Genomic DNA, 26,089 nt, shown 5'->3' on the forward strand with positions numbered 1-26,089 from the left:
GTTTAGTCTCATTAGTAATCAGATAAATGCAAATTAAATGCACAACCAGGTAAGATTTCACACCCATCAGATTGTCGAAAAGTTCTACGTCTGACAACACTACGTGTTGATGAAGATGTGGAACAGAAGAGTTGTTACATACTGCTCGTGGGAGTATTAATGCAACTAATTTGAAAATCTATTTGGGATTATCCAGTAGAATTAAACCTGCTCGTAGTGTATGACCTAATAATTTGACTTTAAAGGAGCTTTTGTTCATGTTTACAAAGAGATACCTATGACGATGGCCACCGCATCAATGTTTGTCAGAACATAAACCTGGAGATAATCTAAATATCTATCAGCAGGAGAATGAGTAAAACATTTGTGGCATATTTACAACATGGGCTACTAAACCAAAGTTAAAACACATGAACTGGAACTTGATGGAATGCCATGGCTTGTATGTGTCCTCTCTGTAATTCAGGAGATGGTATCACGATGACCATCAAGAAATGATTAGATCATGGGCCTTCTTTGTTCATGAATCCCTTCATGAACTGGATGAAGGCCCTTAGATAGGACACCGTTTGCCCTTCCACCTTCTGCCACGTGAGGTCACAATGCTCCCCCGCTCCGGAGGATGCAGCAATAATGCACCATCTTGGAAGCAGAGAGCAGCCCTCATCACACAACTGCACCTGCTGGGGCCTTGATGTTGGACTTCCTACCTTTCAGAATCGTGAGAAAATAAATTTCTGTTCTTTTAAATTACCTAGTCTCACGTATTTTGCTGTAGCATCAGAAACAGACTAAGACCCGTGTCAACATGCTTAAATCTCAAAAACTATTGAACCAGGCCCGGTGTGGTAGCTGACGCCTGTAATCCCAGCACTTTGGGATGCCTAGGCAGCAGATCGCTTGAGGACTGGAGATCAAGACGAGCCTGACCAACATGGCGAAAACCTGTCTCCACTAAAACACAAAAATTAGCCAGGCATGGTGGTGTGCACCTGTAATTCCAGCTACTTGGGAGGCTGAGGCAGGATAATTGCTTGAACCTGGGAGGCAGAGGTTGCAGTAGCTGAGATTGCACCATTGCACTCCAGCCTGGGTGACAGAGCAAGACTGTCTGGAAAAGAAAAGGGGGAAGCTACTGAACAAACAAATGTAGCTGCAGAATGATAGGTACACTATGTTACTGTTTATATAAAGTTTCAAAGCGGCCAGGCACAGTGGCTCATGCCTGTAATCCCAGCACTTTGGGAGCCAGGGTGGGTGGATCAGAGGTCAGGAGTTCAAGACCAGCCTGGCCATGATGGTGAAACCCGGTCTCTACTGAAAATACAAAAATTAGCTGGGTGTGGTGGCGGGTGCCTGTAATCCCAGCTACTCGGGAGGCTGAGGCAGGAGAATTGCTTGAAGCCCATAGGCGGAGGTTGCAGTGAGCCCACATCGTGCCACTGCACTCCAGCCTGGGCGACAGCATGAGACTTCATTTCAAAAAAGAAAACAAAACAAAAGAAAAAGGTTTGAAAGCAGATAGGATGATATCAAAGTTCATCATACACACTTAAATATGGAGTACAAGAATGGAGCCATTGAGAGAATACTAAACACCAAATTCAGGATAGTGGTCATCTGTGGACGGAGGAGAGCAGGAGGAGAAGTAACTAGGGAGGGAGGAAGGTAAACTGGATCAGGGAAGGGCACGCAGGAGGCTTTCGTTTGTTTCTGTCATTCTTATTAAAGCTTGGTAATTTTTACAGAATATTCCTGACATAATTCTCTATGCCTGAAATATTTTATCATGAAAGAGAGAAACAATAATACTTAGGGTCAGAACACGTGGACTTGACTAGGACCTGCACAAACCCCTTGAGTTCTCCGGGTCTCAGTTATTACACCTGTCAAGAATAGGACCGCTCTAGTAGTTCTATAAATTCTATTTAGACCTCAAACTAACCCTCTCACATGTTGTTATCTCCACTTTACAGGTACGAAAAGGGAGCTGAGTGCTGTCAAGCAATGGCTCAGGATTTCAATCCAAGCCCGTGTAACTCCAAACTCCAGGGTCATAGGTGCACAACTTAACTCACAGGACAGTCGTGAGGAGTTGATGTCTAAGGTATTCCTTTGGAGGCCAGACACTGTGGTTTGCGCCTGTGATCCCAGCACTCTGGGAGGCCGAGGCGGGCGGATCACTTGAGGCCAGTAGTTTTGAGACCAGCCTGGCCCACATGGTCAAACACTGTGTCTACTAAAAATACAAAAGTGAGACGGGCGTGGTGTCACGTGCCTGTAATCCCAGGTACTCGGGAGGCTGAGGCAGGAGGACCATTTGAGCCCATGAGGCTGAGGTTGCAGTGAGCCGAGATCGTACCACTGCCCTCCAGTGTGGGTGACACAGTGAGAGTGTGGCTCAGAATATAAAGAAAAAAAGATTTCTAGTGTGTTATAGGGTGATGAACCCCTGTGATGAAGAGCCAAAATCTGCCTTGAAAGAATCCTGGGGAGCTTAAATATATATGCATACGCCCTTCCACTGGACAATGATTCTGTTGGTCTGAGGTGGAGTCTGGATATCTGGATTTCTAAATCAACAAAGTTAATAAGTCAGTCTTCAAATATAGGAAACACTGTTCTAAATAGTAGTGCTGTACTATATGAGGAAGTCCTGGTTCTTCCTATATATCCGACCCCAGCTCCACTGAGATACCTCTTCTAGAGCCTCAGTGCTATTGTTAGGTGGCAACATCCCTTGACAGCAGAGCTGGAGGTAGAATTAATGGAGCTGTCTCTATGCTTCCTGGGAAATCCCGTTCTACGCTCCTGTTTGCTGATCCCTACCCAATCCCACTGGCCACCAGAGAAAGAAAATGGTAGCTTGGTTACATCCATAAAGGCACATTGGCTCACTCGGCTGAATGCTGAGGTCCAAGACTATCCCTATGGTGAACAGGTCAAAAACAACTCATCTAAGAGAAACGGAAACCATGGTACAGAGTCCCATCCAGGTTCCGGGGGCGTAAGACGCAGAAACCCTCCCTCTGTAAATTGGTTCTCAATTGAGACACATGGATTGGTTCTGCCGGGGCACCAACATGAGATGATTACATTGTGAAAATATAGGTGTAGTGTGGAGGAAGCACAAACAGTAGGAGCCTTATGTTAAAGGACCAGTCATTTATTGACGGTGTAGGTGAAAAACAACAACAAACTGGAGATTGAATTGCATCTGCCTTCGAAGTATGTCAGCTGCTGTAGAACTGTATTCTCTATAGATGTCTTTTACCCATCTGAGAAGGTAAGGTAGAACTCCCAGGCGCCGCAAGAAGCTTCTGCCCAGTAGCTGTGAGATGCAGTCAGTAAAATATGATAGCACTGTCAGGGGTTCCGTTTTTACCCCAAGGCTAGGAATTGGAAGAGAGTAAGCGGCCATGTATCATAAAACGAGGTGGGGGAGAACTGGTGTGGCAAGCCCAGATGCAAGAAACCCAGGAAATGAGGCAGAGAAAGCCTAAGCTGTCACTGGGAACAGTAGTTTCTGTTGCCTGACTCCTCGAAGGACTCCACTCGGATTTCAACTGCTGAAGCGTGTGGTAAGGAAGCTAATACAGTGAGGTGACTGGAGTCAAATCTCAACACCCAGGGTCAGCTTCTAGGAGATGTAGAAGAGGAATTCTGATCTTACAATCCCCCTCACCTAAAGGCAAACCAAGGAACTACTTTGGGCTAAAGTTAGTCCAAACCTTAACTACCACCCAGGAAACCCTTAAGTACCACCCAGGCATCACCTCAACAAAGGAAACTTACCTTCCCTACGCGTATACTCCCTACCCCAGCAAACGTAGGAAAAAGGATACGCCTCTCTTTAGGTGGAGGTGAAGTACTTGCGGAAGGAAGGGCAGAAGCCACACACCGGAACAGCTGTGAGTGTGCGTGTGAAAGGTGACCAAAAAAGAAAGGAAGAAAACAAGGTCAGGTTCAGAGGCTGGGATAATTCAGGGCCTTTGGGCTACATGATGGGAGACGAACCTTGCCCTCCACCCCACAAAGGACAAGCCAAAGGTATCCCAAAGAGTAAACAGTGGTGGTAGCTACACACAGAGTGTAATTAAAGTATCATACAAAGAAACAACGATTACCTTGTCCACGTTGTAACTGGTTTTGGCACTGGTCTCAATAAACATCACATTGAGGTTTCTGGATTTTTCTTCACCCTCTTCTGCAGTGACTTGTCTGCACAAATTAGAAGTGATGAAAAGGACCAGAGTTAGTGGACAGGGATACAGTCTTCTGAGGTGTAATGATGCTTACTTATGGCAAGGAACCCTAGAAGCCTTAAACCTATGATCCTTCTGATTACAGCGTGGGGACTCTCTCCTCTACCCCCCACATATCCTCGTGCCCTAATGGGACGTGTCCTCGTCCTTCCCCTCCTGCACGGCTGCTGGGGGGGCACAGGGAGCCAGGGTAACTCCTCCCCAAGTAAACAGAGCACGGTCGACCCTCCCCATAGAGACTGAATTTTAGGTATGCCAGAAGAAGTTGTAGTTATACTGTACCTTTTATCATTCAAATCAATCTTGTTACCCACCAACATGATGACAACATCGTCACCTCTTTCTGCTCGAACATGTTCTACCCACTTATCTGTCTCCTTAAAAGAATTGATGTCTGCAAGGGAACATGTGGCAGAGTGTTGAAACATTTAGTAGAGATTTGGAGGGAACCATTCCTCTCTGCTAATTGTATCGGTCTCCCTGTCACTTCCTTTATAATCCCCTTTTCAAATAAAACATTGCACAACACCCACTTGTGACGTCATAGACAACCACTGCAATAGTTGAACCACAAATGTAGCTAGGAATCAGGCTGTGAAAGCACTCCTGGCCAGCTGTGTCCCATAGCTGCAGCTGAACCTGCATAAAACAAATGTTTAGGAAGAAGGTGGGGAAATGTAGAAAAGAAACTAGCCTTTGTAAAAAGATCAAACCTAGTAAAGGCAGAATATAAAAAGTCAGGGAGACTGGGTCCCTGAGAAGTGGCTGCTGTGGCCTGAAACCAAGTGGCCTATAGTCCTAGGACAGGTGCAACCAATTTTAATATACTGATTTGATTCAGGAAGACCCCATAGCACAGCAGATTTAAGGATTCAAGGTCTCTTGGACTTTACGGATGGTACAATTGGAGATTAGATGAAGGCAGACAGAAGAAGAAACCTCACAGGGCTTGGTAATTTGAAGAGGCTTCCGTTTTTTTTTTTGATGGTGCTACCCTACTGTGAGGAATAGGCTGAAGGGGCTGCTGTAGGGTTAGCGGTATGAGAGTAAACACTCACTATTCGGTCCTCCAAGTACATGGTCTTAGACAAGAAGTCAATTCCAACAGTTGCCTGCAAAAGAAAGTCAGGTACTCTCCAGCATTCCCTCTATTCCCAACATGAGGCAGTCTGAGAATCCGAAGTGGAGAAGGACCGTTTAGGAAAATGTCCTGGCTCCACTTCCCAACCGTACAATACATAACCTTGAGGAGGAGAACCTCCAGGTGAGTCCGCCAAGAAGACGGGCTAAAATGTACCATAGGGCTCGGCGGCGGGCTTACCTGGAAGGTGCCGCCGAAGCTGTCGTACATGAAGCGGGTGATGATGGATGTCTTCCCTACTGTGAGGGGGATAAGCAGGCCAATCGTCGCCTTGGGTGCCCTTTCTCCCCTCAAAGTTTCTATGAGCCCTCCCTCCTCCTCCCACTCCAACGTTTCCCAACGAGGAGGAACTCGATTCCCCGGAGAAAGCCCCACCCCATTTAATACCATTCACACCTTCCTGTCCCCAAAGCCCAACCCAGACCCGCACCGCTCGGCTCTCCCAGGAATACGAGTTTAGCTTTGCACAGAGTCTGGTATTGCGGTCCTTCGGCAGCGTTGAGGCCAGGGTCTCCGGCCTCCATCCAGGCCTCGCGGTGACCGAAGGCAGACATCCCGTCAGGTAGGTGGCAGCCAAAATGGCCTCTGGCGCGCAGCCTGTGCCGCCTGACGTCACTCGGCGCTCTACCGACGTCGGCTCACGGCCATTGGCTTGGCACGGACGCCTGGGCGTGGCCACGCCCCCTCGGCCCCCCGCTCCTGGCAGCTCGCGCTGCTCCTCGTGTTCAGAGCGATCCTATGACCGTTCCAGTGGGGTCATGGGGTGGAGACAGGGATGGCCACTGACGGTGTCAGAGAGAAATGGGGGTCAGCGTAGGGAAAACACGGGCTAAGTGTAATGTAATCACAGTGAAGGGGAGGGGGAAGGGAAGGCCATTCTCAGTAGTTCCATCACCCTCCAGTTGGAGGAAATAGGCAAGAGATCACCCCGCACATCTGAACAAGCCGATTTATTAGAGTGTTACAGTGGGGGCTCCCACACAGACGGGCACCAGAGCAAGGTGCTCAGCTCTCCTCGTCTCCCTCCGCCTCCACAGCCTTCTGGCTCTCCTCCTCGCCTTTCCGCGTGAACTCCTCGATGACTATGTCCTCAGAGCTTGCAGAAGCAGCAAAAGAGAACAGAGGATTAGGAACCCCTTTCTGGGTGTCCTCCGTGTCCACTGTTTTTTCCTTATCCCAGAAAAGTGATGCCCTCCCTGCTTCCCAGCTGGGCTCCTTGGCCCCGTCTTGATGCCCCCCCATCCTCCATCACCCACTCTGGCTTGTTTCCTTTCGTTCCCTCCCAAATTTCCCAGCACAAGAGTTCCCCAGGAGCACTGGAAGGGAAATAAGGATGAGGAGTGGGAAGTGGGAAGGTATCAAAGAATGAAAGACGAAAGGGGCAGGAAGGTGGGGTATGCAGAAAGGGAACAGAGGGCATATGAAAAGCACCGAACTGTGACACGAAGCTAAGCCGTATGTTTACACTGGACCTGTATTTAAAGCACCCTGGAAAAGCATTTTCACATTTCCATCGTCATAGCGTGGAGAGTGGCAATGGGAAGAGGGGAATGGGGCTTCCCAGTCTCCTATTCCATTTACCTAGCGGCCTCTGCAGCAAGCATGGAGGGGGAAGGAAAAAAAAAGATGGAGCTGATGCTGATTAGGGGTTCTTCGGTTCCCTGAAGAAGTATGTTTACCCTTTTCCCTCCCTTTCCAAGCCTTCCTCCCCAGCACACAGGACACACACACTTCCCCCGAAAACCTAGACACCCAGCCTGCCTATTGCTGTTCCATCCACAGCCAAACTGCGCGTCTCCAATTCATGAGATCAGAACGCCTTGGACCTCAGCCCTCAGGAAAACCCTTCCTGTGAGTTCCTCCTGATCACTCACCATGAGATGGCTTCGGGTGGATCAGGACCAAGGGTAGCTCCACACCAACATCACTGCAAGGATCCCAATGTGGAGTGACATCTCATCTCTCTACAAGCCCAACCCCTGAACCTCCCTCCCTTAGGTTTCCAGTCTTTGGATGCCCTCAGACCCTCCCTTGTCCTCCTCTTCTTGCCCATGTCCCCCCACCCCACAGTCTCTTACCTGGCCGTCAGGTCTCCTAGGATGCTGTGGGTAGAATGACACCCAAAATTACTAGCAGCAAATAGAGAAGGGGCAACATAGTTTTAATAGGGAATGAGGGATCATAAGCCCTAATGAGCCAGCCACAGAATGGGTTTCTGGAAGGGAAAGTGACTTGTTCGCTGAGCTCACAGGTTTGGGAACCTGGTCTGTGAGAAGGGGTGAGGAATGGTGTGATTGGGTCCATCTAACTGGGAGAAAAAGAGAGGCGAAAAGCCCTTGACTCCTTAGCCCCTGCCCAGACAGACCCAGAACCCTCACTTACCCGCCACAGGACACCATCAGGTTGACTCTGACTTTGTAGGACACCAGGATCCCCAGCCACTCTTTGTCCATTCCCGGTCTAATACTGGAGTTTGTAGTATTCGTTTGGGGGTGTGTAGGGGCATTAGGAGAATTCGTTCAGTCCCCAGTTTCTTCTCACGCATTCCCATCACCACACCCTATAACATTTAGTCTTCTCCCAGAAGATCTCCCAGGCTCTAAGCTCTCCTACCCATGGAGACCACATTTCTCTCCCCAACATTCAGTTTTACCACGTCACCCTCTGCTCAGGAGCCTACCTTTTGAATAGAACAACTACTCTGCCTGACTTTCAAGACCCTAACAATCTTGCCCTATCTAGCCTCTCTAACCTTTTCTGCCCTAACTGCTGAATGCAACCTAAGCAGACCCATCTTCTCTCCGTGATCAGAACATGCCATGTGGATGCCCATCTTCTAGCCTTTGCCCATGCTGTGTTCCCAGTATAGAATGCTCCTGTGTTTTGTCTGTTGGTAACCAGATCCTTCACATGTTTTAAGATCTAGCTCATTCTACCTGCTCCAGGGAGCTTGGGAAAAATCTCGTCATTGCTCTGTGCTGCTGATCTCTTACATATAAAATAACGCTGCTTGGATGATTTCTAAGGAGATTCCCAGCGATAGCAGTCTATAGCTGCTTGATTGATAAGCCGTGGGGAGAGATGGAGGCATTACACTTATAAGATGCTGGCAGGTGATTTTTGCTGGGAGACACACCTAAGGCTATGGCCTCCGAGGGACGGGACCAAGTGAATGACTTCCTAGGATTCTATTAATTTCTGTTGCATCCTTTTCCTTCGTTGTCCTCCTTTTTCTCCATTTCTCATCTCCTAGGCTTCTACCGCATTTTCGTCTTTTCTAGAGAGTGGATTCTCTAGAGATCACAATATTCAGAGCCGGAGGACATGTGATAAAATCCTGTCTGCCTCTACCTCTTATCAGCCATGCCACCTTAAACCAGTTCCTTCTTCTGTCTGAGCCTCAGGGTCCTTAAGTGTAAAAGGGAGTAAGAACAGGCTACTTTGGTGGGATTCTATCCAGGCTACGTTGGTGGGATTCTCACAAAGATGACATAGTACATATGTTAGGACCTCGGTGCACTGTGAAATCTTATACAACGTAAGGATTGTCTTCCTCTCCGTGTTTTCCTTTCTTTCCGCCTCTGACCTAAGCCTGCCGTTGGTCCCATGGGCATTACTGAGCTTGCTGCTGGCCCGCGGGCCTGGAGGGGTCTGTGAACACTGCCCTAGAGACAGTTTAAAAACAGGTAGGCTTCACTGAAGATGAAACCTCAGAGCTGTATATGCAGCGTGTGGAATGATCGAGGGGTAGGAAATGGAGGCTGAGAGTTACATTTGAGCTTACATCGTGCTACAGGCCAGGTTGGTATCCTCATGCTTGAGTTTCCCATCCAGTGCCAGGCCCCGTTTCTGGCAGCTGGCAGCCAGGATTGGGGTTACTGCAAAGCTCCTGGAGAAGTTGGAATTAGCAGGTATAGTGTCCCTTTGAAAGACGAACAAGTGAAGGATTTAGACTGGGTTTGCCTATGAAGTACACTTTTACTCCCGAGAGTATCTTGTACAAGATTGTATGAGAACCTACTGGAGTATCCCAGAGAGGTAACATGTTTAACTGTGAAGACTGGGAGAAATGCATTCTGGTGGGAAATCCTTACGCTTCTGCCCTCGCTCAGCATTGTGATGGGACTCCTGGGGGTAAGTTTTGTCCCCTCCATCCCGTTGTCTTGGGAATCCCTCCCATTCTCTACTATAGCCTTCATCTTGAACTTCCCCATTCTTTGGAACTTCCCCTCCCTTTTGTTCTTCCCACCTTCTCACCCGCCTACCGGACCTCTTCCCAACACCCGACCCTTTAGCTCTTTGACCCCAGCCCCAGTGCCAGCTCACGTGAATTCCTGAATGAACACAGTCTTGGAGTACTTGTCTAGTGAATACAGGACCACATCAGTGACCTGGTCGACTGAACAAGCCGGGAAAAGCACGTGATTATAATCAACCAGTCATTTTTGAGACCCCAGCTTACTGTCCTCAGAGGTGACCTTATACACAGGTACACTATACGTCACGCAGTAAGACGCGGTCAGTGACAAAACGAGATGTGCATTTTGACAAGTGTGTGATAGAGGGAAAGCCTACATGAATGCAGACAGGTAAGTGAGGCACAATTGTGGAAAAAGACCTGTGGCTTTGGGACCAGGTGCGGAGGGATGGGAAGAGAAACTCACCGGAAATCCTGATTTTTTTGATGACCTTGTTGGTGGAGTTGTTGATAGAAACATTGACAGAGATGGGTTCTCCGTGGTGGTGAACCTAAAGCAGGAGGAGGGACCCATGTCCAGGCTGGAGGAAGAATGCACAGATGGAGACCTATAAACCCTGTTTCCTTAGCACTCTTGCCACCCTGGCTCCCATCTCTGCCTGCCCAAGTAGGATATCAGTGAAGAATGGGCATCAGAGGGGGCGCTGGGGTAGGAGGCCGGAAGTGCGGGTCACAAACCTCCCTGTCCATCCAGGCCTGGAGTTGTAGGGGCTGAGCTGACAGAAGGAAGCGGCGGACGGTCTGGGCTGAGGGGCCAGGTCCTGCCTCCGGTGGCGCAAACTGTACTTTCCGGACAACCAGTCGCACATAGTCTCTGAGCAGAGACCAACGCATCAGCTAAAGCATCCTCCTGCGGGGAGACCCGCAGACCTCTCCCATGCCACCCCCACAGCCCAACCCTTGCTTAAGAATGGGAATAGAGGAAGGCCCCCCCGTCAGAGAACTCCTCTAGACCCTTAATGTAAGTATGTAGACCAAAGGTTGGTAAGCTACGGCCCACTGGCCAAATCTGGCCTGTCGCCTGTTTTCCTATGGTCCACGAACTGATAATGGTTATATTACATTTATAAATGGTTGAAATAAATCAAGGAGCAATAGTATTTTACGACATGTGGATATTACACGAAATTCAAATTTCAGTGTCCATAAACAAAGTTCTGTCGGACACACAGCCACACTCATTCTTTTCTGTACTACCTACGGCTGCGTTTGCACTGCAACAGCAGAGTTGGGTAGTTGCAACAGAGACTACACGGCCCACACAACCCAAATAGTTATTTTTTGGACCGTACACAAAAGTTTGCTGACCCTTGCCCTAGAGCAAAGAGGAGAAGTCTGAGGGGCCTCAGAAACGGGCGTCACTGGTGGCGACGATGCTGTGGAGGTTGAAACTTGGGCCATTTCTGTCACCAGAGCAGGATCTGTTTCCTGGGACAGGCTGGATGCAAGGACTTTGGGGGAGAACCAGAGAATACCTCTTGGAGACTGTCTCCTCCGGGTTTTCAGCACAGAAACTCTTCACCTCAAAGTCAATCCCACAGGGCTGTAAAGGGACAGGGGCAAAGAGAGCTCATTTCCAGTGCTGTCCTCCCTTCCCCATGGGCCTATAAGAAAATGCCTGACCTCCTTCCTTAGCTGTCCATTTCTCTCCAGTCTTGACTGTTTGTCCCACTGTTCCTCTACCTGGAACTACCATCTATCCCTCTTTCTTAGAACCCAGTCCTCCATCCGCACCTTGCCTGCATCTTCAGGACCTGGCTGCAGTGTCACAGAACAGGGCAGGTTGGTCACCATCTAGGGGACAAAAAAGAGGTCAGGAAAGGAGTAGAAAAGAATTCAAACCGATACAAGAAAACTAGGGACCCCTCTCCCTTGTTGCCCTTCTTGAGCTCTCTCTCTTAATCTTCCCTGGAAACCTTGCCTGCCCAGGGCTTGGGGTCAGTACCTGCAGGGTAAAGGGGTAGGCATTGGCCCCTAGCTTGTGCAGCAGTCGCTCCTGTAGGACCGTGAGGGCCCCCTGAGGGCTGGTGGATTCAGCTGGGACCACTTGCAGGGTCTGCACATACAGATCTTTCCGGAATGTCAGACCAATCACATCCAAGTCATCACGGCCATAGCGAAAGGCACATGTCAACATGACAAACACTGCAGGCGAAGGAGGAAGAGAGTGGCCTGTCAGGCCTGAGTGGGAAGGGGAATCTTAACTGGGTGAAGAAGACGCAGAGAGGTGATGTCACATGATCGAAAGACCGTGGCGGCAAAAAAAAAACCCGCTATTAACACATTTGACTGCAGTAAGATTTATATTCAGTGTCTTTATAAACAAGTAAAATAGGAAAGACTGGGAGAAAAATCTTTGCAACACATATAGTACACAGGAGGTTAACATCCAAAATATGTAAGCACATCACACATCAACAAGAATGATGGACCAGTGTCATAGCGTACAAAGAAGGTGAAGGCATGCTCAATGACACAGGAAAACATGTTTAGTCTCATTAGTAATCAGATAAATGCAAATTAAATGCACAACCAGGTAAGATTTCACACCCATCAGATTGTCGAAAAGTTCTACGTCTGACAACACTACGTGTTGATGAAGATGTGGAACAGAAGAGTTGTTACATACTGCTCGTGGGAGTATTAATGCAACTAATTTGAAAATCTATTTGGGATTATCCAGTAGAATTAAACCTGCTCGTAGTGTATGACCTAATAATTTGACTTTAAAGGAGCTTTTGTTCATGTTTACAAAGAGATACCTATGACGATGGCCACTGCATCAATGTTTGTCAGAACATAAACCTGGAGATAATCTAAATATCTATCAGCAGGAGAATGAGTAAAACATTTGTGGCATATTTACAACATGGGCTACTAAACCAAAGTTAAAACACATGAACTGGAACTTGATGGAATGCCATGGCTTGTATGTGTCCTCTCTGTAATTCAGGAGATGGTATCACGATGGCCATCAAGAAATGATTAGATCATGGGCCTTCTTTGTTCATGAATCCCTTCATGAACTGGATGAAGGCCCTTAGATAGGACACCGTTTGCCCTTCCACCTTCTGCCACGTGAGGTCACAATGCTCCCCCGCTCCGGAGGATGCAGCAATAATGCACCATCTTGGAAGCAGAGAGCAGCCCTCATCACACAACTGCACCTGCTGGGGCCTTGATGTTGGACTTCCTACCTTTCAGAATCGTGAGAAAATAAATTTCTGTTCTTTTAAATTACCTAGTCTCACGTATTTTGCTGTAGCATCAGAAACAGACTAAGACCCGTGTCAACATGCTTAAATCTCAAAAACTATTGAACCAGGCCCGGTGTGGTAGCTGACGACTGTAATCCCAGCACTTTGGGATGCCTAGGCAGCAGATCGCTTGAGGACTGGAGATCAAGACGAGCCTGACCAACATGGCGAAAACCTGTCTCCACTAAAACACAAAAATTAGCCAGGCATGGTGGTGTGCACCTGTAATTCCAGCTACTTGGGAGGCTGAGGCAGGATAATTGCTTGAACCTGGGAGGCAGAGGTTGCAGTAGCTGAGATTGCACCATTGCACTCCAGCCTGGGTGACAGAGCAAGACTGTCTGGAAAAGAAAAGGGGGAAGCTACTGAACAAACAAATGTAGCTGCAGAATGATAGGTACACTATGTTACTGTTTATATAAAGTTTCAAAGCGGCCAGGCACAGTGGCTCATGCCTGTAATCCCAGCACTTTGGGAGCCAGGGTGGGTGGATCAGAGGTCAGGAGTTCAAGACCAGCCTGGCCATGATGGTGAAACCCGGTCTCTACTGAAAATACAAAAATTAGCTGGGTGTGGTGGCGGGTGCCTGTAATCCCAGCTACTCGGGAGGCTGAGGCAGGAGAATTGCTTGAAGCCCATAGGCGGAGGTTGCAGTGAGCCCACATCGTGCCACTGCACTCCAGCCTGGGCGACAGCATGAGACTTCATTTCAAAAAAGAAAACAAAACAAAAGAAAAAGGTTTGAAAGCAGATAGGATGATATCAAAGTTCATCATACACACTTAAATATGGAGTACAAGAATGGAGCCATTGAGAGAATACTAAACACCAAATTCAGGATAGTGGTTATCTGTGTACGGAGGAGAGCAGGAGGAGAAGTAACTAGGGAGGGAGGAAGGTAAACTGGATCAGGGAAGGGCACGCAGGAGGCTTTCGTTTGTTTCTGTCATTCTTATTAAAGCTTGGTAATTTTTACAGAATATTCCTGACATAATTCTCTATGCCTGAAATATTTTATCATGAAAGAGAGAAACAATAATACTTAGGGTCAGAACACGTGGACTTGACTAGGACTTGCACAAACCCCTTGAGTTCTCCGGGTCTCAGTTATTACACCTGTCAAGAATAGGACCGCTCTAGTAGTTCTATAAATTCTATTTAGACCTCAAACTAACCCTCTCACATGTTGTTATCTCCACTTTACAGGTACGAAAAGGGAGCTGAGTGCTGTCAAGCAATGGCTCAGGATTTCAATCCAAGCCCGTGTAACTCCAAACTCCAGGGTCATAGGTGCACAACTTAACTCACAGGACAGTCGTGAGGAGTTGATGTCTAAGGTATTCCTTTGGAGGCCAGACACTGTGGTTTGCGCCTGTGATCCCAGCACTCTGGGAGGCCGAGGCGGGCGGATCACTTGAGGCCAGTAGTTTTGAGACCAGCCTGGCCCACATGGTCAAACACTGTGTCTACTAAAAATACAAAAGTGAGACGGGCGTGGTGTCACGTGCCTGTAATCCCAGGTACTCGGGAGGCTGAGGCAGGAGGACCATTTGAGCCCATGAGGCTGAGGTTGCAGTGAGCCGAGATCGTACCACTGCCCTCCAGTGTGGGTGACACAGTGAGAGTGTGGCTCAGAATATAAAGAAAAAAAGATTTCTAGTGTGTTATAGGGTGATGAACCCCTGTGATGAAGAGCCAAAATCTGCCTTGAAAGAATCCTGGGGAGCTTAAATATATATGCATACGCCCTTCCACTGGACAATGATTCTGTTGGTCTGAGGTGGAGTCTGGATATCTGGATTTCTAAATCAACAAAGTTAATAAGTCAGTCTTCAAATATAGGAAACACTGTTCTAAATAGTAGTGCTGTACTATATGAGGAAGTCCTGGTTCTTCCTATATATCCGACCCCAGCTCCACTGAGATACCTCTTCTAGAGCCTCAGTGCTATTGTTAGGTGGCAACATCCCTTGACAGCAGAGCTGGAGGTAGAATTAATGGAGCTGTCTCTATGCTTCCTGGGAAATCCCGTTCTACGCTCCTGTTTGCTGATCCCTACCCAATCCCACTGGCCACCAGAGAAAGAAAATGGTAGCTTGGTTACATCCATAAAGGCACATTGGCTCACTCGGCTGAATGCTGAGGTCCAAGACTATCCCTATGGTGAACAGGTCAAAAACAATTCATCTAAGAGAAACGGAAACCATGGTACAGAGTCCCATCCAGGTTCCGGGGGCGTAAGACGCAGAAACCCTCCCTCTGTAAATTGGTTCTCAATTGAGACACATGGATTGGTTCTGCCGGGGCACCAACATGAGATGATTACATTGTGAAAATATAGGTGTAGTGTGGAGGAAGCACAAACAGTAGGAGCCTTATGTTAAAGGACCAGTCATTTATTGACGGTGTAGGTGAAAAACAACAACAAACTGGAGATTGAATTGCATCTGCCTTCGAAGTATGTCAGCTGCTGTAGAACTGTATTCTCTATAGATGTCTTTTACCCATCTGAGAAGGTAAGGTAGAACTCCCAGGCGCCGCAAGAAGCTTCTGCCCAGTAGCTGTGAGATGCAGTCAGTAAAATATGATAGCACTGTCAGGGGTTCCGTTTTTACCCCGAGGCTAGGAATTGGAAGAGAGTAAGCGGCCATGTATCATAAAACGAGGTGGGGGAGAACTGGTGTGGCAAGCCCAGATGCAAGAAACCCAGGAAATGAGGCAGAGAAAGCCTAAGCTGTCACTGGGAACAGTAGTTTCTGTTGCCTGACTCCTCGAAGGACTCCACTTGGATTTCAACTGCTGAAGCGTGTGGTAAGGAAGCTAATACAGTGAGGTGACTGGAGTCAAATCTCAACACCCAGGGTCAGCTTCTAGGAGATGTAGAAGAGGAATTCTGATCTTACAATCCCCCTCACCTAAAGGCAAACCAAGGAACTACTTTGGGCTAAAGTTAGTCCAAACCTTAACTACCACCCAGGAAACCCTTAAGTACCACCCAGGCATCACCTCAACAAAGGAAACTTACCTTCCCTACGCGTATACTCCCTACCCCAGCAAACGTAGGAAAAAGGATACGCCTCTCTTTAGGTGGAGGTGAAGTACTTGCGGAAGGAAGGGCAGAAGCCACACACCGGAACAGCTGTGAGTATGCGTGTGAAAGGTGACCAAAAAAGAAAGGAAGAAAACAAGGTCAGGTTCAGAGGCTGGGATAATTCAGGGCCTTTGGGCTACATGATGGGAGACGAACCTTGCCCTCCACCCCACAAAGGACAAGCCAAAGGTATCCCAAAGAGTAAACAGTGGTGGTAGCTACACACAGAGTGTAATTAAAGTATCATACAAAGAAACAACGATTACCTTGTCCACGTTGTAACTGGTTTTGGCACTGGTCTCAATAAACATCACATTGAGGTTTCTGGATTTTTCTTCACCCTCTTCTGCAGTGACTTGTCTGCACAAATTAGAAGTGATGAAAAGGACCAGAGTTAGTGGACAGGGATACAGTCTTCTGAGGTGTAATGATGCTTACTTATGGCAAGGAACCCTAGAAGCCTTAAACCTATGATCCTTCTGATTACAGCGTGGGGACTCTCTCCTCTACCCCCCACATATCCTCGTGCCCTAATGGGACGTGTCCTCGTCCTTCCCCTCCTGCACGGCTGCTGGGGGGGCACAGGGAGCCAGGGTAACTCCTCCCCAAGTAAACAGCACGGTCGACCCTCCCCATAGAGACTGAATTTTAGGTATGCCAGAAGAAGTTGTAGTTATACTGTACCTTTTATCATTCAAATCAATCTTGTTACCCACCAACATGATGACAACATCGTCACCTCTTTCTGCTCGAACATGTTCTACCCACTTATCTGTCTCCTTAAAAGAATTGATGTCTGCAAGGGAACATGTGGCAGAGTGTTGAAACATTTAGTAGAGATTTGGAGGGAACCATTCCTCTCTGCTAATTGTATCGGTCTCCCTGTCACTTCCTTTATAATCCCCTTTTCAAATAAAACATTGCACAACACCCACTTGTGACGTCATAGACAACCACTGCAATAGTTGAACCACGAATGTAGCTAGGAATCAGGCTGTGAAAGCGCTCCTGGCCAGCTGTGTCCCATAGCTGCAGCTGAACCTGCGTAAAACAAATGTTTAGGAAGAAGGTGGGGAAATGTAGAAAAGAAACTAGCCTTTGTAAAAAGATCAAACCTAGTAAAGGCAGAATATAAAAAGTCAGGGAGACTGGGTCCCTGAGAAGTGGCTGCTGTGGCCTGAAACCAAGTGGCCTATAGTCCTAGGACAGGTGCAACCAATTTTAATATACTGATTTGATTCAGGAAGACCCCATAGCACAGCAGATTTAAGGATTCAAGGTCTCTTGGACTTTACGGATGGTACAATTGGAGATTAGATGAAGGCAGACAGAAGAAGAAACCTCACAGGGCTTGGTAATTTGAAGAGGCTTCCGTTTTTTTTTTTTGATGGTGCTACCCTACTGTGAGGAATAGGCTGAAGGGGCTGCTGTAGGGTTAGCGGTATGAGAGTAAACACTCACTATTCGGTCCTCCAAGTACATGGTCTTAGACAAGAAGTCAATTCCAACAGTTGCCTGCAAAAGAAAGTCAGGTACTCTCCAGCATTCCCTCTATTCCCAACATGAGGCAGTCTGAGAATCCGAAGTGGAGAAGGACCGTTTAGGAAAATGTCCTGGCTCCACTTCCCAACCGTACAATACATAACCTTGAGGAGGAGAACCTCCAGGTGAGTCCGCCAAGAAGACGGGCTAAAATGTACCATAGGGCTCGGCGGCGGGCTTACCTGGAAGGTGCCGCCGAAGCTGTCGTACATGAAGCGGGTGATGATGGATGTCTTCCCTACTGTGAGGGGGATAAGCAGGCCAATCGTCGCCTTGGGTGCCCTTTCTCCCCTCAAAGTTTCTATGAGCCCTCCCTCCTCCTCCCACTCCAACGTTTCCCAACGAGGAGGAACTCGATTCCCCGGAGAAAGCCCCACCCCATTTAATACCATTCACACCTTCCTGTCCCCAAAGCCCAACCCAGACCCGCACCGCTCGGCTCTCCCAGGAATACGAGTTTAGCTTTGCACAGAGACTGGTATTGCGGTCCTTTGGCAGCGTTGAGGCCAGGGTCTCCGGCCTCCATCCAGGCCTCGCGGTGACCGAAGGCAGACATCCCGTCAGGTAGGTGGCAGCCAAAATGGCCTCCGGCGCGCAGCCTGTGCCGCCTGACGTCACTCGGCGCTCTACCGACGTCGGCTCACGGCCATTGGCTTGGCACGGACGCCTGGGCGTGGCCACGCCCCCTCGGCCCCCCCCTCCTGGCAGCTCGCGCTGCTCCTCGTGTTCAGAGCGATCCTATGACCGTTCCAGTGGGGTCATGGGGTGGAGACAGGGATGGCCACTGACGGTGTCAGAGAGAAATGGGGGTCAGCGTAGGGAAAACACGGGCTAAGTGTAATGTAATCACAGTGAAGGGGAGGGGGAAGGGAAGGCCATTCTCAGTAGTTCCATCACCCTCCAGTTGGAGGAAATAGGCAAGAGATCACCCCGCACATCTGAACAAGCCGATTTATTAGAGTGTTACAGTGGGGGCTCCCACACAGACGGGCACCAGAGCAAGGTGCTCAGCTCTCCTCGTCTCCCTCCGCCTCCACAGCCTTCTGGCTCTCCTCCTCGCCTTTCCGCGTGAACTCCTCGATGACTATGTCCTCAGAGCTTGCAGAAGCAGCAAAAGAGAACAGAGGATTAGGAACCCCTTTCTGGGTGTCCTCCGTGTCCACTGTTTTTTCCTTATCCCAGAAAAGTGATGCCCTCCCTGCTTCCCAGCTGGGCTCCTTGGCCCCGTCTTGATGCCCCCCCATCCTCCATCACCCACTCTGGCTTGTTTCCTTTCGTTCCCTCCCAAATTTCCCAGCACAAGAGTTCCCCAGGAGCACTGGAAGGGAAATAAGGATGAGGAGTGGGAAGTGGGAAGGTATCAAAGAATGAAAGACGAAAGGGGCAGGAAGGTGGGGTATGCAGAAAGGGAACAGAGGGCATATGAAAAGCACCGAACTGTGACACGAAGCTAAGCCGTATGTTTACACTGGACCTGTATTTAAAGCACCCTGGAAAAGCATTTTCACATTTCCATCGTCATAGCGTGGAGAGTGGCAATGGGAAGAGGGGAATGGGGCTTCCCAGTCTCCTATTCCATTTACCTAGCGGCCTCTGCAGCAAGCATGGAGGGGGAAGGAAAAAAAAAGATGGAGCTGATGCTGATTAGGGGTTCTTCGGTTCCCTGAAGAAGTATGTTTACCCTTTTCCCTCCCTTTCCAAGCCTTCCTCCCCAGCACACAGGACACACACACTTCCCCCGAAAACCTAGACACCCAGCCTGCCTATTGCTGTTCCATCCACAGCCAAACTGCTCGTCTCCAATTCATGAGATCAGAACGCCTTGGACCTCAGCCCTCAGGAAAACCCTTCCTGTGAGTTCCTCCTGATCACTCACCATGAGATGGCTTCGGGTGGATCAGGACCAAGGGTAGCTCCACACCAACATCACTGCAAGGATCCCAATGTGGAGTGACATCTCATCTCTCTACAAGCCCAACCCCTGAACCTCCCTCCCTTAGGTTTCCAGTCTTTGGATGCCCTCAGACCCTCCCTTGTCCTCCTCTTCTTGCCCATGTCCCCCCACCCCACAGTCTCTTACCTGGCCGTCAGGTCTCCTAGGATGCTGTGGGTAGAATGACACCCAAAATTACTAGCAGCAAATAGAGAAGGGGCAACATAGTTTTAATAGGGAATGAGGGATCATAAGCCCTAATGAGCCAGCCACAGAATGGGTTTCTGGAAGGGAAAGTGACTTGTTCGCTGAGCTCACAGGTTTGGGAACCTGGTCTGTGAGAAGGGGTGAGGAATGGTGTGATTGGGTCCATCTAACTGGGAGAAAAAGAGAGGCGAAAAGCCCTTGACTCCTTAGCCCCTGCCCAGACAGACCCAGAACCCTCACTTACCCGCCACAGGACACCATCAGGTTGACTCTGACTTTGTAGGACACCAGGATCCCCAGCCACTCTTTGTCCATTCCCGGTCTAATACTGGAGTTTGTAGTATTCGTTTGGGGGTGTGTAGGGGCATTAGGAGAATTCGTTCAGTCCCCAGTTTCTTCTCACGCATTCCCATCACCACACCCTATAACATTTAGTCTTCTCCCAGAAGATCTCCCAGGCTCTAAGCTCTCCTACCCATGGAGACCACATTTCTCTCCCCAACATTCAGTTTTACCACGTCACCCTCTGCTCAGGAGCCTACCTTTTGAATAGAACAACTACTCTGCCTGACTTTCAAGACCCTAACAATCTTGCCCTATCTAGCCTCTCTAACCTTTTCTGCCCTAACTGCTGAATGCAACCTAAGCAGACCCATCTTCTCTCCGTGATCAGAACATGCCATGTGGATGCCCATCTTCTAGCCTTTGCCCATGCTGTGTTCCCAGTATAGAATGCTCCTGTGTTTTGTCTGTTGGTAACCAGATCCTTCACATGTTTTAAGATCTAGCTCATTCTACCTGCTCCAGGGAGCTTGGGAAAAATCTCGTCATTGCTCTGTGCTGCTGATCTCTTACATATAAAATAACGCTGCTTGGATGATTTCTAAGGAGATTCCCAGCGATAGCAGTCTATAGCTGCTTGATTGATAAGCCGTGGGGAGAGATGGAGGCATTACACTTATAAGATGCTGGCAGGTGATTTTTGCTGGGAGACACACCTAAGGCTATGGCCTCCGAGGGACGGGACCAAGTGAATGACTTCCTAGGATTCTATTAATTTCTGTTGCATCCTTTTCCTTCGTTGTCCTCCTTTTTCTCCATTTCTCATCTCCTAGGCTTCTACCGCATTTTCGTCTTTTCTAGAGAGTGGATTCTCTAGAGATCACAATATTCAGAGCCGGAGGACATGTGATAAAATCCTGTCTGCCTCTACCTCTTATCAGCCATGCCACCTTAAACCAGTTCCTTCTTCTGTCTGAGCCTCAGGGTCCTTAAGTGTAAAAGGGAGTAAGAACAGGCTACTTTGGTGGGATTCTATCCAGGCTACGTTGGTGGGATTCTCACAAAGATGACATAGTACATATGTTAGGACCTCGGTGCACTGTGAAATCTTATACAACGTAAGGATTGTCTTCCTCTCCGTGTTTTCCTTTCTTTCCGCCTCTGACCTAAGCCTGCCGTTGGTCCCATGGGCATTACTGAGCTTGCTGCTGGCCCGCGGGCCTGGAGGGGTCTGTGAACACTGCCCTAGAGACAGTTTAAAAACAGGTAGGCTTCACCGAAGATGAAACCTCAGAGCTGTATATGCAGCGTGTGGAATGATCGAGGGGTAGGAAATGGAGGCTGAGAGTTACATTTGAGCTTACATCGTGCTACAGGCCAGGTTGGTATCCTCATGCTTGAGTTTCCCATCCAGTGCCAGGCCCCGTTTCTGGCAGCTGGCAGCCAGGATTGGGGTTACTGCAAAGCTCCTGGAGAAGTTGGAATTAGCAGGTATAGTCTCCCTTTGAAAGACGAACAAGTGAAGGATTTAGACTGGGTTTGCCTATGAAGTACACTTTTACTCCCAAGAGTATCTTGTACAAGATTGTGTGAGACCCTACTGGAGTATCCCAGAGAGGTAACATGTTTAACTGTGAAGACTGGGAGAAATGCATTCTGGTGGGAAATCCTTACGCTTCTGCCCTCGCTCAGCATTGTGATGGGACTCCTGGGGGTAAGTTTTGTCCCCTCCATCCCGTTGTCTTGGGAATCCCTCCCATTCTCTACTATAGCCTTCATCTTGAACTTCCCCATTCTTTGGAACTTCCCCTCCCTTTTGTTCTTCCCACCTTCTCACCCGCCTACCGGACCTCTTCCCAACACCCGACCCTTTAGCTCTTTGACCCCAGCCCCAGTGCCAGCTCACGTGAATTCCTGAATGAACACAGTCTTGGAGTACTTGTCTAGTGAATACAGGACCACATCAGTGACCTGGTCGACTGAACAAGCCGGGAAAAGCACGTGATTATAATCAACCAGTCATTTTTGAGACCCCAGCTTACTGTCCTCAGAGGTGACCTTATACACAGGTACACTATACGTCACGCAGTAAGACGCGGTCAGTGACAAAACGAGATGTGCATTTTGGCAAGTGTGTGATAGAGGGAAAGCCTACATGAATGCAGACAGGTAAGTGAGGCACAATTGTGGAAAAAGACCTGTGGCTTTGGGACCAGGTGCGGAGGGATGGGAAGAGAAACTCACCGGAAATCCTGATTTTTTTGATGACCTTGTTGGTGGAGTTGTTGATAGAAACATTGACAGAGATGGGTTCTCCGTGGTAGTGAACCTAAAGCAGGAGGAGGGACCCATGTCCAGGCTGGAGGAAGAATGCACAGATGGAGACCTATAAACCCTGTTTCCTTAGCACTCTTGCCACCCTGGCTCCCATCTCTGCCTGCCCAAGTAGGATATCAGTGAAGAATGGGCATCAGAGGGGGCGCTGGGGTAGGAGGCCGGAAGTGCGGGTCACAAACCTCCCTGTCCATCCAGGCCTGGAGTTGTAGGGGCTGAGCTGACAGAAGGAAGCGGCGGACGGTCTGGGCTGAGGGGCCAGGTCCTGCCTCCGGTGGCGCAAACTGTACTTTCCGGACAACCAGTCGCACATAGTCTCTGAGCAGAGACCAACGCATCAGCTAAAGCATCCTCCTGCGGGGAGACCCGCAGACCTCTCCCATGCCACCCCCACAGCCCAACCCTTGCTTAAGAATGGGAATAGAGGAAGGCCCCCCCGTCAGAGAACTCCTCTAGACCCTTAATGTAAGTATGTAGACCAAAGGTTGGTAAGCTACGGCCCACTGGCCAAATCTGGCCTGTCGCCTGTTTTCCTATGGTCCACGAACTGATAATGGTTATATTACATTTATAAATGGTTGAAATAAATCAAGGAGCAATAGTATTTTACGACATGTGGATATTACACGAAATTCAAATTTCAGTGTCCATAAACAAAGTTCTGTCGGACACACAGCCACACTCATTCTTTTCTGTACTACCTACGGCTGCGTTTGCACTGCAACAGCAGAGTTGGGTAGTTGCAACAGAGACTACACGGCCCACACAACCCAAATAGTTATTTTTTGGACCGTACACAAAAGTTTGCTGACCCTTGCCCTAGAGCAAAGAGGAGAAGTCTGAGGGGCCTCAGAAACGGGCGTCACTGGTGGCGACGATGCTGTGGAGGTTGAAACTTGGGCCATTTCTGTCACCAGAGCAGGATCTGTTTCCTGGGACAGGCTGGATGCAAGGACTTTGGGGGAGAACCAGAGAATACCTCTTGGAGACTGTCTCCTCCGGGTTTTCAGCACAGAAACTCTTCACCTCAAAGTCAATCCCACAGGGCTGTAAAGGGACAGGGGCAAAGAGAGCTCATTTCCAGTGCTGTCCTCCCTTCCCCATGGGCCTATAAGAAAATGCCTGACCTCCTTCCTTAGCTGTCCATTTCTCTCCAGTCTTGACTGTTTGTCCCACTGTTCCTCTACCTGGAACTACCATCTATCCCTCTTTCTTAGAACCCAGTCCTCCATCCGCACCTTGCCTGCATCTTCAGGACCTGGCTGCAGTGTCACAGAACAGGGCAGGTTGGTCACCATCTAGGGGACAAAAAAGAGGTCAGGAAAGGAGTAGAAAAGAATTCAAACCGATACAAGAAAACTAGGGACCCCTCTCCCTTGTTGCCCTTCTTGAGCTCTCTCTCTTAATCTTCCCTGGAAACCTTGCCTGCCCAGGGCTTGGGGTCAGTACCTGCAGGGTAAAGGGGTAGGCATTGGCCCCTAGCTTGTGCAGCAGTCGCTCCTGTAGGACCGTGAGGGCCCCCTGAGGGCTGGTGGATTCAGCTGGGACCACTTGCAGGGTCTGCACATACAGATCTTTCCGGAATGTCAGACCAATCACATCCAAGTCATCACGGCCATAGCGAAAGGCACATGTCAACATGACAAACACTGCAGGCGAAGGAGGAAGAGAGTGGCCTGTCAGGCCTGAGTGGGAAGGGGAATCTTAACTGGGTGAAGAAGACGCAGAGAGGTGATGTCACATGATCGAAAGACCGTGGCGGCAAAAAAAAACCCCGCTATTAACACATTTGACTGCAGTAAGATTTATATTCAGTGTCTTTATAAACAAGTAAAATAGGAAAGACTGGGAGAAAAATCTTTGCAACACATATAGTACACAGGAGGTTAACATCCAAAATATGTAAGCACATCACACATCAACAAGAATGATGGACCAGTGTCATAGCGTACAAAGAAGGTGAAGGCATGCTCAATGACACAGGAAAACATGTTTAGTCTCATTAGTAATCAGATAAATGCAAATTAAATGCACAACCAGGTAAGATTTCACACCCATCAGATTGTCGAAAAGTTCTACGTCTGACAACACTACGTGTTGATGAAGATGTGGAACAGAAGAGTTGTTACATACTGCTCGTGGGAGTATTAATGCAACTAATTTGAAAATCTATTTGGGATTATCCAGTAGAATTAAACCTGCTCGTAGTGTATGACCTAATAATTTGACTTTAAAGGAGCTTTTGTTCATGTTTACAAAGAGATACCTATGACGATGGCCACTGCATCAATGTTTGTCAGAACATAAACCTGGAGATAATCTAAATATCTATCAGCAGGAGAATGAGTAAAACATTTGTGGCATATTTACAACATGGGCTACTAAACCAAAGTTAAAACACATGAACTGGAACTTGATGGAATGCTACGGCTTGTATGTGTCCTCTCTGTAATTCAGGAGATGGTATCACGATGGCCATCAAGAAATGATTAGATCATGGGCCTTCTTTGTTCATGAATCCCTTCATGAACTGGATGAAGGCCCTTAGATAGGACACCGTTTGCCCTTCCACCTTCTGCCACGTGAGGTCACAATGCTCCCCCGCTCCGGAGGATGCAGCAATAATGCACCATCTTGGAAGCAGAGAGCAGCCCTCATCACACAACTGCACCTGCTGGGGCCTTGATGTTGGACTTCCTACCTTTCAGAATCGTGAGAAAATAAATTTCTGTTCTTTTAAATTACCTAGTCTCACGTATTTTGCTGTAGCATCAGAAACAGACTAAGACCCGTGTCAACATGCTTAAATCTCAAAAACTATTGAACCAGGCCCGGTGTGGTAGCTGACGCCTGTAATCCCAGCACTTTGGGATGCCTAGGCAGCAGATCGCTTGAGGACTGGAGATCAAGACGAGCCTGACCAACATGGCGAAAACCTGTCTCCACTAAAACACAAAAATTAGCCAGGCATGGTGGTGTGCACCTGTAATTCCAGCTACTTGGGAGGCTGAGGCAGGATAATTGCTTGAACCTGGGAGGCAGAGGTTGCAGTAGCTGAGATTGCACCATTGCACTCCAGCCTGGGTGACAGAGCAAGACTGTCTGGAAAAGAAAAGGGGGAAGCTACTGAACAAACAAATGTAGCTGCAGAATGATAGGTACACTATGTTACTGTTTATATAAAGTTTCAAAGCGGCCAGGCACAGTGGCTCATGCCTGTAATCCCAGCACTTTGGGAGCCAGGGTGGGTGGATCAGAGGTCAGGAGTTCAAGACCAGCCTGGCCATGATGGTGAAACCCGGTCTCTACTGAAAATACAAAAATTAGCTGGGTGTGGTGGCGGGTGCCTGTAATCCCAGCTACTCGGGAGGCTGAGGCAGGAGAATTGCTTGAAGCCCATAGGCGGAGGTTGCAGTGAGCCCACATCGTGCCACTGCACTCCAGCCTGGGCGACAGCATGAGACTTCATTTCAAAAAAGAAAACAAAACAAAAGAAAAAGGTTTGAAAGCAGATAGGATGATATCAAAGTTCATCATACACACTTAAATATGGAGTACAAGAATGGAGCCATTGAGAGAATACTAAACACCAAATTCAGGATAGTGGTTATCTGTGGACGGAGGAGAGCAGGAGGAGAAGTAACTAGGGAGGGAGGAAGGTAAACTGGATCAGGGAAGGGCACGCAGGAGGCTTTCGTTTGTTTCTGTCATTCTTATTAAAGCTTGGTAATTTTTACAGAATATTCCTGACATAATTCTCTATGCCTGAAATATTTTAT

At 48.4% G+C, this 26,089-nt stretch overlaps 4 protein-coding genes across 6 annotated transcripts; all 4 read right to left on the reverse strand.

The window, feature by feature from the left end:
- Positions 1–3,403: 3,403 nt before the first annotated feature.
- On the reverse strand, positions 3,404–5,960 carry LOC135271533 (ras-related protein Rab-41-like). 2 transcript variants are annotated; one of them, XM_064368933.1, is made up of 8 exons: positions 5,837–5,960; positions 5,587–5,642; positions 5,324–5,377; positions 4,799–4,904; positions 4,548–4,659; positions 4,128–4,221; positions 3,846–3,909; positions 3,404–3,569 (listed from the first exon to the last, which is right to left on the reverse strand). In XM_064368933.1, the coding sequence occupies exons 1-8, from the start codon at positions 5,958–5,960 to the stop codon at positions 3,508–3,510; spliced, it is 672 nt and encodes a 223-aa protein (XP_064225003.1). In that variant the 3' UTR covers positions 3,404–3,507. The 2 variants fall into 2 exon arrangements, with proteins under 2 accessions (XP_064225003.1, XP_064225002.1); XM_064368932.1 differs by having other exon boundaries at positions 5,587–5,645.
- Positions 5,961–7,272: 1,312 nt separating this feature from the next.
- Positions 7,273–12,151, reverse strand: LOC135271554 (arrestin-C-like). The gene is made up of 11 exons (XM_064368982.1): positions 12,097–12,151; positions 11,610–11,809; positions 11,399–11,458; positions 11,140–11,207; positions 10,343–10,478; positions 10,071–10,155; positions 9,733–9,805; positions 9,191–9,328; positions 7,789–7,872; positions 7,485–7,508; positions 7,273–7,333 (listed from the first exon to the last, which is right to left on the reverse strand). The coding sequence occupies exons 1-11, from the start codon at positions 12,149–12,151 to the stop codon at positions 7,273–7,275; spliced, it is 984 nt and encodes a 327-aa protein (XP_064225052.1).
- Positions 12,152–15,551: 3,400 nt separating this feature from the next.
- Positions 15,552–18,110, reverse strand: LOC135271532 (ras-related protein Rab-41-like). 2 transcript variants are annotated; one of them, XM_064368931.1, is made up of 8 exons: positions 17,987–18,110; positions 17,737–17,792; positions 17,474–17,527; positions 16,948–17,053; positions 16,697–16,808; positions 16,279–16,372; positions 15,997–16,060; positions 15,552–15,720 (listed from the first exon to the last, which is right to left on the reverse strand). In XM_064368931.1, the coding sequence occupies exons 1-8, from the start codon at positions 18,108–18,110 to the stop codon at positions 15,659–15,661; spliced, it is 672 nt and encodes a 223-aa protein (XP_064225001.1). In that variant the 3' UTR covers positions 15,552–15,658. The 2 variants fall into 2 exon arrangements, with proteins under 2 accessions (XP_064225001.1, XP_064225000.1); XM_064368930.1 differs by having other exon boundaries at positions 17,737–17,795.
- Positions 18,111–19,422: 1,312 nt separating this feature from the next.
- LOC135271555 (arrestin-C-like) lies at positions 19,423–24,301 on the reverse strand. Its single transcript, XM_064368983.1, has 11 exons — positions 24,247–24,301; positions 23,760–23,959; positions 23,549–23,608; positions 23,290–23,357; positions 22,493–22,628; positions 22,221–22,305; positions 21,883–21,955; positions 21,341–21,478; positions 19,939–20,022; positions 19,635–19,658; positions 19,423–19,483 (listed from the first exon to the last, which is right to left on the reverse strand). The coding sequence occupies exons 1-11, from the start codon at positions 24,299–24,301 to the stop codon at positions 19,423–19,425; spliced, it is 984 nt and encodes a 327-aa protein (XP_064225053.1).
- Between the last annotated feature and the right edge of the window lie 1,788 nt (positions 24,302–26,089).

This window comes from Aotus nancymaae, unplaced genomic scaffold, assembly GCF_030222135.1.
Source record: "Aotus nancymaae isolate 86718 unplaced genomic scaffold, 86718_ANA_hifiasm-v0.15.2.pri h1tg000081l, whole genome shotgun sequence".
NCBI lineage: Eukaryota > Metazoa > Chordata > Mammalia > Primates > Aotidae > Aotus > Aotus nancymaae.

Bases quoted from the DNA above. Each gene is read 5' to 3' on its own strand.
- LOC135271533 (XM_064368932.1), bottom strand. From the start codon at position 5,960: ATGTCTGCCTTCGGTCACCGCGAGGCCTGGATGGAGGCCGGAGACCCT. The intron at 4,660-4,798 runs GTGGGTGTTGTG...GTTCCCTTGCAG, and splicing joins GGTTGTCTATGACGTCACAA to ACATCAATTCTTTTAAGGAG. The intron at 3,910-4,127 runs GTAATCGTTGTT...GCACACTCACAG, and splicing joins CCAGTTACAACGTGGACAAG to CTGTTCCGGTGTGTGGCTTC.
- LOC135271554 (XM_064368982.1), bottom strand. From the start codon at position 12,151: ATGTTTTCCTGTGTCATTGAGCATGCCTTCACCTTCTTTGTACGCTAT. The intron at 10,479-11,139 runs GTATTCTCTGGT...GTCTCTGCTCAG, and splicing joins GAGGAGACAGTCTCCAAGAG to AGACTATGTGCGACTGGTTG. The intron at 7,334-7,484 runs GTAAGAGACTGT...GGATCCTTGCAG, and splicing joins CTAGGAGACCTGACGGCCAG to TGATGTTGGTGTGGAGCTAC.
- LOC135271532 (XM_064368930.1), bottom strand. From the start codon at position 18,110: ATGTCTGCCTTCGGTCACCGCGAGGCCTGGATGGAGGCCGGAGACCCT. The intron at 17,054-17,473 runs GTGAGTGTTTAC...TGTTTTACGCAG, and splicing joins TGTACTTGGAGGACCGAATA to GTTCAGCTGCAGCTATGGGA. The intron at 16,809-16,947 runs GTGGGTGTTGTG...GTTCCCTTGCAG, and splicing joins GGTTGTCTATGACGTCACAA to ACATCAATTCTTTTAAGGAG.
- LOC135271555 (XM_064368983.1), bottom strand. From the start codon at position 24,301: ATGTTTTCCTGTGTCATTGAGCATGCCTTCACCTTCTTTGTACGCTAT. The intron at 23,358-23,548 runs GTGCGGATGGAG...GTCCCTTTACAG, and splicing joins GTCCTGAAGATGCAGGCAAG to CCCTGTGGGATTGACTTTGA. The intron at 22,629-23,289 runs GTATTCTCTGGT...GTCTCTGCTCAG, and splicing joins GAGGAGACAGTCTCCAAGAG to AGACTATGTGCGACTGGTTG.